This window comes from Pogona vitticeps, chromosome 6, assembly GCF_051106095.1.
Source record: "Pogona vitticeps strain Pit_001003342236 chromosome 6, PviZW2.1, whole genome shotgun sequence".
Classification (NCBI taxonomy): Eukaryota; Metazoa; Chordata; class Lepidosauria; order Squamata; family Agamidae; genus Pogona; species Pogona vitticeps.
The window spans coordinates 365575-377834 of record NC_135788.1 but is presented as its reverse complement, the minus strand read 5'-3'; the positions used below and the strand labels follow the sequence as shown (position 1 = coordinate 377834).

Sequence of the window (12260 nt, the reverse complement as noted above, 5' to 3'; positions counted from 1 at the left end):
GGCTGCTCTGCGCTGCGGCGCGACGCACACCCACCAGGTCCCTGCTGAGAACCGCCATGCTTGTGCCCCATCCCCTGCCCCCCCGCCCGGTGCCCCTCCTTTATCCCTGTGAACTATTAAAAGAACCTGCTGGCTAAGCCCCCCCCCCGTGTCAACCACCAGGGCAGCTGGAAATGGAGTTGGGGGATGGCCAGCCGGCGGGGGGGGGGGAGACGGGGACCACAACATCACACCAGGCATACAAGTCTACCCTTGGCAGCAGGATCTCAGTCTGTGGAATGGGGGCGCTCAGGAGCGTGAGTCTGCTCACCTGTGTTCCCCCCACCCCACCTCCATCTGCAGTATAAACCAAAGGTTTCCCCCCCTTCTCTGACTGCCCCCTCCCCAAATACGAGGGTCCTCATCCTGGTGCAGAAAGAGCAATGCTCAGGCCCTCCCTGGTGTGTGTGTGTGTGTGGGGGTGCCCTTTGGGGCCTCAGAGAAGGAACACAGGCAGCAGAGGTGGGGGCAGGCGGAGAGAGCGGCCTCCCTCCCTCCCTCCCCCTTATTACCTCCCACCCCAATACCCAGCAAATGCCAAGAAAGGGAGCAGAAGAAGGAAATGTACTTTATAGACTCTGCAAATATTCACATCCAGGACAAGCCACAATCCTCGCCTCCCCCTCCCCCCACCCCCAACTGGGGCACAGGCAGTCCACTGGCAGGTGGAGGCGAAGGGGCTAGTCAGCTATGGGGCAAGAGAGGGGGCAGAGGGGGAGCCTGCCAGGGCCTCCACCACCCCCACCTCCCAGCTGGTCCCAGGGCCGCTGCAGCACCACCCCTCCCATAAGCTACTCCACAGGCCGGCTAGTGCAGTGCAGTGTGTGTGTGTGTGTGTGTGTGTGTGTTGGGGGGGGGAAGGTGCATGCCCAGCAGCCCGTCCTAGGGGGGGCAGAAGTCTGTGAAGTAAGGGTGCTGCAGCGCGTCTTCGGCCGAGATCCGATGCACCGGGTTGCACTTCAGCAGATTCTAGGGAGGCAAAAAGAAGGGCTGTTGGTGAACAGAGAGCTCCCTCCTCTGTGCCGCGCTGGGAGGCGGGCAGTCAAAGGAGCGGGGAGCCCACGGGCAGCCCCCCCCGGAGCCCCTGCACCTCTCCTTGGCCCACCCTGTGGCTACCCCGGGAAACCGCCCCCCCTTCTCTCCTCCCAGGAAGCAATGGGCCTGCTGGGTTCTGCAGAGCAATCTGACGGCAGAAGCGCCAGAGCAGGCTCGTTGTGGGTCGGGCGGGAGGGGGAGATGGAGGCACCTCCCCACAGGAGGACTGGGGCTGCCCCACTGAGAAAGAGGCAAGCAAGCAAGCAAGCGGGGTGGGGGTGGGGGTGGGAGTGGGGGGGTGGAAGACAGCAGCTCACCTGGAGCAGGTCCCGCCCGGTCGTGTTGAGCTTGGGCACCACGTTGACCAGCGAAGTGGTTGCTGGGTACATCGGGTACGGCTGTGAGGGGAGAGAGAGGGCGAGGGGGGTGGGCGCCTGGGGAGGACCCCCCCGGCCCCAGACCCGGCCTGCCTGTCCCGCCGTGGGTCGCCACTTCCTCCCGCCCGTGTGTGTGTGTAGGGAAAAAGGAGGAGGGCAGCCCTTAACTCTCAAAGGAGAGCAAAGGCCACAACCCAAGGGGGGGGGAATAGGTCTGCCCCCCACCCAGCCCCCTTTCCTCCCAAGGGCCTCTCCGGAAAGGCCTCTCACCTTGTAATCAGGCAGCTTGGTCATGCCTGGCCACTGCTCTTCCGTCGGGGTCCCCAGCAGCGTGGCAGAGTCAAGGAACCGAAATGGGAGAAAGCCCGTCCTGCGGCAAAAGGGAAAGTCCTGCTCCCCAGGGGAGGGCCCAACCTCCCCCCTCCCCCCCAGGCAGCACATTGGCATTCACCCCCCCCAACACAAGCACATCCCTTAAAAGAAGGGCCGATGCCTTCCACCCACTCAGCTCCCCCCCCCCAGACACACACACACACACACCTTTGATAGGGCCATATCAAGAAACAAGCAGCCGGGCCCCTCCCTCCCTCTGGCAAACCCGCCCATCTGCCAGGCTGTTCCCGTCTAGACCTCCTGCCCCTTCAAAGCACCCTCGCCAGGCGGCGGTCAAGGATATCGGAAGATGCGCTTCAGCTGGTCATCCACATCATTCCCGGGAAAGAGGGGCCGCCCAGCATTTGCCAGCTCTGGAGGGACATGGGGGGGGAGAGGTCAGCGGCACTCACCCCTCAGCCCTGGCAGGGGTGGCACCACCACTGGCAGCATCATCTCCCCCTCCCCCGCAACCCTGCATTTTTTGTGGGAGCAGCAGCAGCCCCCTCCCCAAAAAAGAGCCCCTCTTACCTGCAAAGATGCAGCCAGCTGACCACATGTCTATGGAGGTGGAGTAGAGTTTGGCCCCAAAGAGGACATCAGGCGGGCGGTACCAGAGCGTCACCACCTGTGGGCAGAAAGAGCAGGGATGCCTGGCAGGCGTGAAGGCTGGCAGGGAGCAGTCCCTCAGGAGTGCCCTAAATGAGGAGGGGGATCTTGATGCTGGGTGCCGGAAGCACAGAGGCAGAAGACTGCACAGAGGCAAAACTCCCCCCCCCCAGTTCACATTTTGGAGCTCAGCCTCTGTGTCCCCCTGAAAGAGTGCAGGCCCGCAGCGCGCCCTTCCCAATGACACCCCCCCTCCTGGTGCCTCCCGCTGCCATCCCTTCAGCTGTGTGTGTGTGTGTTGTGTGTGTGTGTGGAGGGGCAGCCTGTCCTGCTAGTGTGCCCAGAGGTGCCCTGGCAGCCACCCCCACCCAACCCCTCTATCCCTCCAGCCAGCCACTCTGCCCGTGCGCAGGTTTTGCTCACCTCGGCCGAGTAGCAGCGCACAGGGATCCCAAAAGCGCGGGCCAGCCCAAAGTCCGCCAGCTTCAGCTCCCCATTCTGTAAGCCAAGTCAGTGGCAGGTGGGCCATAGGGAGGGGGCTCTAGCCCAGTGCCCCCCACCCTCCCGCTGAGAGCCACTGATGCCTAAAACCAGGGTGTGAAGAGAAAGGGGTCTGTTCTGCTCCCAGCCGCTGGGAAGCGGTTCAGGCAATCAGAAGAGGCACAGAAAAAGGGCAGCTCCCCCCCCCCCGTTTTTTGCCCCCCCTCCCAAATAGGTCACCTTCTCGCCACTTCACGGCTCCCTTCCAACTCCAGGGGCTCGTCCCCAAGAGAGCAGCCCAAAGGGCTCCGTGGCCCCTGCCCCTCTGCGTCTCGTCCTCTGCTCAGCCTCCAGCATGTTTCTGCAGAGGCTGGCTTTCCGGCTGGCTTTCCTCCATGAGCCTTTGGGTGAGGGGGTCGCACCCAGCTGGGTTGGCCTGGGCTATGTGACTGGAGAGGCTGGGGGGTGGGAGGGCGGAAGGAAGGAAGGAAGGAAGGAAGGAAGGAAGGAAGGAAGGAAGGAAGGAAGGAAGGAAGGAAGGAAGGAGGCAATGATGGATGGAAAGAAGGAAGGAAGGAAGGAAGGAAGGAAGGAAGGAAGGAAGGAAGGAAGGAAGGAAGGAAGGAAGGAAGGAAGGAAGGAAGGAAGGAAGGAAGGAAGGAAGGAAGGAAGGAAGGAAGGAAGGAAGGAAGGAGTCCTGGGGAAAACGTCCTGAAAGGAGGCTGGCCTTCTGCTTGCACAAGCCAACATGGGTCCTTCTTCCCTTCTGGGAGGAAGCACTGCCCACCCCCTCAGCCCCCACCCCCCAAACACTCACCCGGTTAATGAGCAGATTCTGGGGCTTCAGATCCCTGTGCAGGACATTTCGGCTGTGGCAGAATCCCAGCCCCTTCAGCAGCTGATACATGAAAGACTGTGGAGGGAGGGGAGGGGAGAGGCGAGGTTGGCACTCCCCCCCCCCAGCTCCAAAGCCACTGCCTCTCTCGGGCAGCTCCAGGGCCGCCCGAGAGAAGGTCACGCTCCTGGTCAACTGGGCAGCCTCCCTGGGTTGCACAGCAAACACAGACCCCTGGCAGGGCCCACCCCACCCCCACCTCACCTTCACAATTTCAGGGTCCAGGTCGCCATTACAGCTGTCAAAGTACTTCTTTAGATCCTGCAAGGGCCAAAGGAACGGGTGTGAGGGAGGGAGAAATCAGCTGCCAGAGGGAAACCCGTGCGCCTGCGCTGCTCACCCCTCCTCTAATGCTCATGCTTTGGGGGAACTCTGGGTATTTAAACATCTACCTCTCCTGGAAGTGAAAAGGTCGGAACTAAGCCTGGCCACCCAGGAGGGATATTTTTATCTGCTTGCTACTGCTCTCCTCGGGCAGGGTCCCCCTCGTGCTCCATCCAGACAGCTTTCTTCTGAGAAGACCCCCCGCCCAGGACCTCTTAGCAAGGAATGGCTACATCTTTGGGGCCTTATTCGTTGAGGGCAAAGGGGTATATAAGGCTCTGCAGGGTGGGGGGGGAGTGGGCTTTTCTGCCCCTCTCAGAACACCAGAACCCGGCAGGGTCTGCAGTGATGCCAAAGGGCGGGAGATGCGGGGCAGCTTAGAGCTGGGTCCTCCTTCACATCGTGTAACTGAGCTGTGGAACCCACTGCCACTAGATGTGGCGACGGGTGCCGAGCTGGGCGGCTCTGAAAGGCAACTGGGTAAAGCCTCAGGACACCCACATCAGAAGAGCTCCATGCCGCCTCCAGAGGTAGGATCTCGCCCTGCCCTTCCTTCAGTGAACAGGGCCCGTGGAAGGGCCCTTCACACCCAGCGATGCCAATTCCGCCCAGCAGCATCCGTGACCTTCTAGGGCTCAGGGATGAATTCTGGCCTCGCCTCCCCCAGAGACTCCAAGCATTCCTTGGTAAGGGTCGCCCATGAAGGACTAACCAGCCCCCCCACCCGCTTCGCTCCCAAAGCCCAGTGGGCTCAGAGCGGTACCGCCCGCAGCCCCTACTGAATGGGGTTTCTCTCTCTCTCTCTCTCTCTCTCACACACACACCATACCTGGTCACAGAATTCAAAGACCAGGGTGAGCTTCTTGTCACTGTGAAGGACATCGTGCAGCCTAGAGGTGGGAAGAACAGAGACTTCCATGAACTCACCCAAGCCAGTCAGGGACACCAACGTCCCCGCCACTGTCAGCCACCCTCCAATTTTGCCAAAAGCAGGAACAAGCAAGGAGCCTCATGGGACCCATAAGGTTGGGAAGCGGGACTGGGTCTCCCCAGGGCCCAGAGAGGGCCCCCCACGGAATGCACAGTGCTCTTTCTTCTAAAACCTTCAAGTCTGTTTTTTTTGAAGGTGCTCAACCTTAATTAGAGGAAATAACTTAAATAAAGGAAAAGAGGAAAGCCAGCAGAAGCAGCAAAATTACGGAACAATAAACCCAGTACACATTGGGTGAAAAATGATTTTATAAGCTTTGTGGGAGGCTTCTATGTACCACGGAGGGAGCGGCTGAGAGCCTCAAGAAGCCCGGAAGCAAGGGCCTTGCTCCACCCTTACAAAGGCATGCCATCATGACCGGGTGCAACCGAGGCACGGAGAGCACTACCGGCCATCTCGACACGTCACTGTGGTGCCCCCTAAGCTTCCTGATCACGTGGATGCCTTAGTGCTTACAGAGCGATCGGGCGGGAGAAAATGAACAGAAACAGGGCCGTATTGTATGACAACCCCCCCTTCTCCGACCCTCACACAGACTTTGCTCTCCCAGCCAGTTGGCTAGGATTCTAGAGTCTGTATTAGAGCTGCTGGGAAACCCTTGTTCCTTGCCTGCTGAAAGCTGCCCTCTCAGGGAGTTCACAAGGTTGATACCGGAGTAAATAAGACATAAGTTTTTTCTTTTAACTTTGGGACCAGGATGTCATTTAAAGAGAATTTCATTCGAATGAGGCACACTTTTTTTTTCTCCCGAGGAAGCCTACCCCCAAAGTTGTGAAAACCTCTTATGTACAGTTTCAAAATATTTTTAGTTCTCTTTTACAGCCGAGGCGTATAAATATAAAGGAAGATCCAGCCAGCCCAGGATTGCATTACAGAAGTCACACAAAAAGTCCAGGCAGCCATTTCCAAACTGTCTTCAAGGGCAGCCCCATGTAAGAAAGGGTGCATTGCCGTAGTCCAGCTAGGAAGAACCCAATGCACAGGCGGCTGAGACCAGGTTTGGTGCTCCAAAGAGGGATGTTGACGGCATGCAGGCCTGCGTGGGTAGAGGGCACCCCTGCCCACCACGAGTGCCAGTGACTCTCTGCCACAGGAGCCCGAGAGCTGTTCCCATCTGTGCCCCGAATCCTCTAACCGCAACCCCATCCCGCCTGGAAGGGCCACAGATGGGCTGGCTCTCCAGTCCACCCCCATCCCTGCCCACCCCTCTTCCCAGAGTAGGTCTCCCTCGGTTCCCCCACCCCTCCTTCCCAGGGCCCCCTTGCCTTCTGGAGCCCCACTGCTTCCTGTAGCTTCCCTTATGGAGCCCGTCCACCACCCACCCCTCTGGCGTTCCTCTGTTCCTGCTGCCTTCCCACTTCCCCTGCTTGCTGTCTTTCCCGGCGAGCCTTGGGCCCAAAGGACAGATCGAGCCTCAAGAACAAGCTCAGGCTCCCTTTGGTCTCGCGCCCACCCGTTCCTCTTTCTCTCGAGGATGCTCCTGCGCTGGAAATGTGACGGCAAGAGTGCCTGGAGGCCAAGAGAGACTTCGGAAAGCTCTTCCAGGGCAGAACCCGAGGCAGCCCCCCAGCTCTCTGCAGCCCCGCTGCCCCCTCACGGGAGGCTCCGCTGGCCCCCTGCAAGCCCCCACGGGAGGCTCCTTGCGCAAGGGCGCGCTGGCCGTCCAGGGAGGAGCCTCCTTGCTCAGAGGGAAGCGGCGTGGCCAGGCCCGCTCCCAGTTCTGGAAGGCTGTGCGCCCACCCCTTGGGCTTGGGTCCCGGAAATCGCGTGCGGAAGACGCTCAGACCCAGCCGTGGCTCCCCCCAGGCCAGCAAAGATGCTGAGGCCCTGGACCCCTGCCAAGGTCCCAAAGCCCTCGCTCAGCCCCGCTCAGTCACGGGGATGGGGTGGGGGTGGGAGTGGGGGCCTTGAAGCAGCTCACCCTCCCTTTCTGCCCCATGGGGGGGGGCTTGAGGGCTGGAGCCTGTCAACCCTTTCAAGCGGGGAGGTTAAAACCCCACCAGCCCCTTGGCCCCTCCCGAAATCCCTCGGGCTCACCTGACAATGTTCTTGTGTTTCAACTCCTTCAGCAAGCAGATCTCCCGCAGGGCTGAGCTGGGAACGCCCTGGAAGATTGGGGGGTGTGGGGGTTAGAAAGCATGACACCCTTGTTCCCCAAAAGTCCCCCTCCCTCCAATCCCCACGAGGGAAACAAGGTGGGTGGGTGAGCAGGAACCCCGGACGCCCAAGCAGAGCGGGCTGCTTTTATACCACCCCAGAGCAGTTTAACCCCTTCATGGATTGCTGCCTTGTCATGGCACAGGGGCTTGAGTAACTCAGAGAAGCTATGGGCTATGCCGTGCAGGGACACCCAAAATGGACAGGATATAGTGGAGAGTTCCGACTAAACGCAATCCACCTGGAGTAGGAAATGGCAATGCCACTCCAGTATCTTTGCCAAGAACGCCCCATGATCAGAAACAAAAGGCTAAAAGATATGACGCTGGAAGATGGGCCCCTCAGGTCGGAAGGCGTCCAACATGTTACTGAGGAAGAGCGGAGGACAAGTACAAGTAGCTCCAGAGCTAATGAAGTGGTTTGTGCCAAAGCCGAAAGGATGCTCAGCTGTGGATGTGCCTGGAAGTGAAAGGAAAGTCCGATGCTGCAAAGAAAAATACTGCATAGGAACCTGGAATGTAAGATCTATGAACCTTGGGAAGCTGGAGGTGGTCAAACAGGAGATGGCAAGAATAAACATCGACATCCTGGGCATCAGTGAACTAAAATGGATAGGAATGGGCAAATTCAGCTCAGATGATTATCATATCTACTATTGTGGGCAAGAATCACGTAGAAGGAATGGAGTAGCCCTCATAGTCAACAAAAGAGTGGGAAAAGCTGTAATGGGATACAATCTCAAAAATGATAGAATGATGTCAATACGAATCCAAGGCAGACCTTTCAACATCACAATAATCCCAAGTTTATGCACCAACCACCATTGCTGAGGAGACTGAAATTGAACAATTTTATGAAGATTTACAACACCTTCTAGAACTGACACCAAAGAAAGATGTTCTTCTCATTCTAGGTGACTGGAATTCTAAAGTAGGGAGCCAAGAGATAAAAGGAACAACAGGGAAGTTTGGCCTTGGAGTTCAGAACGAAGCAGGACAAAGGCTAATAGAGTTTTGTCAAGAGAAGAAGCTGGTCATCGCAAACACTCTTTTCCAACAACACAAGAGGCGACTCTAGACATGGAAATCACCAGATGGGCAATATCGAAATCAGATTGATTATATTCTCTGCAGCCAAAGATGGAGAAGCTCTATACAGTCAGCAAAAACAAGACCTGGAGCTGATTGTGGCTCTGATCACCAGCTTCTCATAGCAAAATTCAAGCTTAAACTGAAGAGAGTAGGAAAAACCACTGGGCTACTCAGTATAATCTAAACCAAATTGCTTATGAATACACAGTGGAAGTAAAGAACAGATTTAAGGAACTAGATTTGGTGGACAGAGTGCCTGAAGAACTTTGGATAGAGGCTCGTAACTTTGTACAGGAGGCAGCAACAAAAACCATCCCAAAGAAAAGGAAATGCAAGAAAGCAAAGTGGCTGTCCAACGAGGCTTTAGAAATAGCAGAGAGAAGAAGGGAAACAAAATGCAAGGGAGATAGGGAAAGTTACAGAAAATTGAATGCAGACTTCCAAAGAATAGCAAGGAGAGACAAGAGGGCATTTTAAAATGAACAATGCAAAGAAATAGAAAATAACAGAAAAGGAAAAACCAGAGATCTGTTCAGGAAAATTGGAGATATTAGAGGAACATTTTGTGCAAAGATGGACATGATAAAGGACAAAAATGGTAGGGACCTAACAGAAACAGAAGACATCAAGAAGAGGTGGCAAGAATACACAGAGGAATATCAGAAAGATTTGGATATCCCGGACAACCCAGACAATGTAGTTGCTGACCTTGAGCCAGACATCCTGGAGAGTGAAGTCAAGTGGGCCTTAGAAAGCCTGGCTAACAACAAGGCCAGTGGAGGTGATGACATTCCAGTTGAACTATTTAAAATCTTAAAAGATGATGCTGTTAAGGTGCTACATTCAATATGCCAGCAAGTTTGGAAAACTCAACAGTGGCCAGAGGATTGGAAAAGATCAGTCTACATCCCAATCCCAAAGAAAGGCAGTGCCAAAGAATGCTCCAACTACCGCACAATTGCACTCATTTCACACGCTAGCAAGGTTATGCTCAAAATCCTCCAAGGCAGGCTTCAGCAGTATGTGGACCAAGAACCCCCAGAAGTACAAGCTGGATTCCGAAGAGGCAGAGGAACTAGAGACCAAATTGCCAACATGCGCTGGATTATGGAGAAAGCCAGAGAGTTCCAGAAAAATATCTACTTCTGCTTCATTGACTATGCAAAAACCTTTGACTGTGTGGACCACAGCAAACTATGGCAAGTCCTTAAAGAAATGGGAGTGCCTGACCACTTTATCTATCTATTGAGAAACCTATATGTGGGACAGGAAGCAACAGTTAGAACTGGATATGGAACAACTGATTGGTTCAAAATTGGGAAAGGAGTATGACAAGGCTGTATATTGTCTCCCTGCTTTTTTAACCTATATGCAGAATACATCATGCGGAAGGCTGGACTGGATGAGTCCCAAACCGGAATTAAGATTGCCAGAAGAAAGATCAACAACCTCCAATATGCAGATGATACCACTCTGATGGCAGAAAGTGAGGAGGAATTAAGGAACCTCGTAATGAGAGTGAAAGAGGAGAGTGCAAAAAACGGTCTGAAACTCAACATCAAAAAAACTAAGATCGTGGCCACTGGTCCCATCACCTCCTGGCAAATAGAAGGGGAAGATATGGAGGCAGTGACAGATTTTATTTTCTTGGGCTCCATGATCACTGCAGATGGAGACAGCAGCCCCGAAATTAAAAGACGCTTATTTCTTGGGAGGAAAGTGATGAAAAACCTTGACAGCATCTTAAAAAGCAGAGACCTCACCTTGCCAACAAAAGTCCAAATAGTCAAAGCTATGGTTTTTCCTGTCGTGATGTATGGATGTGAGAGCTGGACCATAAAGAAAGCAGACCGCCGAAGAATTGATGCCTTTGAATTGTGGTGCTGGAGGAGGACCTTGAGAGTCCCCTGGACTGCAAGGAGAACAAACCTATCCATTCTAAAGGAAATCAACCCTGAGTGTTCACTGGAAGGACAGATCCTGAAGCTTTGGCCATCTCATGAGAAGAGAAGACTCCTTGGAAAAAACCTTGATGTTAGGAAAGTGCGACGGCAAGAGGAGAAGGGGACAACAGAGGATGAGATGGCTGGACAGTGCCTGCGAAGCAACCAACATGACTTTGACCCGACTCCAGGAGGCAGTGGAAGATAGGAGGGCCTGGCGTGCTCTGGTCCATGGGGGTCACGAAGAGTCGGACACGACTAAACGATGACGAGAGCAGTTTAAGCATGCTCTGGCCGGTTTGCAATATAATTATGCAGGCCGCACATGCATTCCACCCACCCACCCACCCAGGAAGCTGGTTACTCAATTTACTGACCTCAGAAGGAAGGAAGGCAGAGGGAACCTCCAGCCGGCTACCTGAGACTGAACCCTGGGTCATGAGCAGTTTTGAGTGCAGTAGTGTAGTTTAACCACTGCACCACCAGGCTCTCCACCCTGCTCGTGCGCCCCTCTCTGGCACCTCACCGGTGCCCATGCCCTCACCGCGACTCTCAAGTGGGGTGGGATGGGGGGCACTCAGAGTGGCCCACAGAGTGGTTGGGGAAGGGGGGAGTGGGCACCCTGGGCCTCCTTGCAAAGGGTCAGAAAGTCAGGTCGCTGCATCCCACCAGCAGGAGGGTGGAGGTGGGAATGCACTCTGTACATGTTCACCGTGCTGCGCACTCTCCCTATGACCCAACCCGTCCCAGAATTGGGCTTGGCCTGCAGGGAGGGAGTCCAAGAGAGTGGATGCTGTGTGTGTGGGGGGGGTCTGAGGGAGGGTGTTTTCCCCTCGTGGGGTGGCGGCGGCGGGGGGTGGGAGGGAGGAGGGGGAGGGGTGAAAGGCCCCCACCTCGTCATCGTCGTCCAGGCGGACCCTCTTCAGCGCCACAATCTCGTGGGTCTCGCGGTTCTTGGCCTTGAAAACTGTCCCGTAGGTTCCTGCAGGCGGGGGGGGGGGGGTCGCGTGGGGGGTGGGGAGGGTGATGGAAAGGGGGCACAAGCAGCACCAGAGGGGGAGGGGGCGCTGGGTTGACCCCGAAGGGGAGAGCCTCCCCCGCCCGCCCCGCCACGGGTTATGGGCCCCGCAGCCCTCCGCCCCCGACCCTCCACCAGCGGCACGAAAGGCGGGGGGGGGGGCGTTTCTTCCTTCCATTTCCCAACCCCCCCACCCATCGCCCACCTTCAGCCACGGAGCTCCTTCCCCCTCCGGCCAGACTCCGCCGCCGCCGCCCCCGGCCTGATGCCAGGGAGTCTTCCCCCCCCCCACGAAATCGCCCTGCCGCCGGCCCCCTCCCTCCCTCCCCCCACCCTCCCTCCTTTGCAGCATTGCAAGCCCTCCTTTCACCCCCCCCACGCCCCCCGCACACTCCCGGACGGAGGGGGGAGGGGGAAAGGGAAGCCCCCCCCCCCGCTGCCCACCCTCTCCGATCTTCTCCAGCTTCTCGTATTTCTGCATCGCTCGCTCGCTCGATCCCTCTGCCCGCCGCCGCCGCCGCTGGAGCTCCGCCGGGACCCCCGCCTGCCCGCCCGCGACGGCCCCGTCTCCTCCTCCTCCTCCTCCTCCTGGACTGCAACTCCCAGCATGCCCCACTGGCTCGGCGGCTGCGCGGCCCGGAGCGGAGACTACAATTCCCGGCAGGCCTCGCGCGGAATGAGCCCCCCCCCTTCCCCCGTCGGAAAGGGCGCTCCGGGACACGTGCAAAGCGCCGGGCGAGTAAGCCGGCCGGCGGGGCTTTCGGCCGTGTCCGCGAAGGGCTATGGGGCCCTCCCCGCGAGGAGCCCCTGGGGGGCTCACGGGTCTGGCCGGGACTCCAATGGCCCCCCCACCCCACCCCACCCCCACAAGGGCAGGAGGGGCGAGGCAGCTTCCCCCCCCCCACACACACACCCCGCGGAGGGGGCGG

General features: G+C 57.2%; 1 protein-coding gene across 2 annotated transcripts; it reads right to left on the bottom strand.

The window, feature by feature from the left end:
* Positions 1-589: 589 nt before the first annotated feature.
* CDK5 (cyclin dependent kinase 5) lies at positions 590-12116 on the bottom strand. Of its 2 annotated transcripts, XM_073002633.2 has the most exons (12): positions 11776-12110; positions 11207-11295; positions 7160-7227; positions 4961-5021; positions 4012-4068; positions 3730-3825; positions 2856-2930; positions 2355-2451; positions 2128-2197; positions 1722-1782; positions 1392-1472; positions 590-1008 (listed from the first exon to the last, which is right to left on the bottom strand). In XM_073002633.2, exons 1-12 carry the CDS (start codon positions 11810-11812, stop codon positions 922-924), a joined length of 879 nt encoding a protein of 292 aa, XP_072858734.1. In that variant the 5' UTR covers positions 11813-12110; the 3' UTR covers positions 590-921. The 2 variants fall into 2 exon arrangements, with proteins under 2 accessions (XP_072858734.1, XP_072858735.1); XM_073002634.2 differs by lacking the exon at positions 3730-3825 and having other exon boundaries at positions 11776-12116.
* Between the last annotated feature and the right edge of the window lie 144 nt (positions 12117-12260).

Coding starts and splice junctions, on each gene's coding strand:
- CDK5 (XM_073002633.2), bottom strand. CDS start 11,812: ATGCAGAAATACGAGAAGCTGGAGAAGATCGGAGAGG. Junction 11,296..11,775: donor GCTGGAGAAGATCGGAGAGG/GTGGGCAGCGGG, acceptor CCCCGCCTGCAG/GAACCTACGGGACAGTTTTC. Junction 1,009..1,391: donor CCGGGCGGGACCTGCTCCAG/GTGAGCTGCTGT, acceptor TTGCCTCCCTAG/AATCTGCTGAAGTGCAACCC.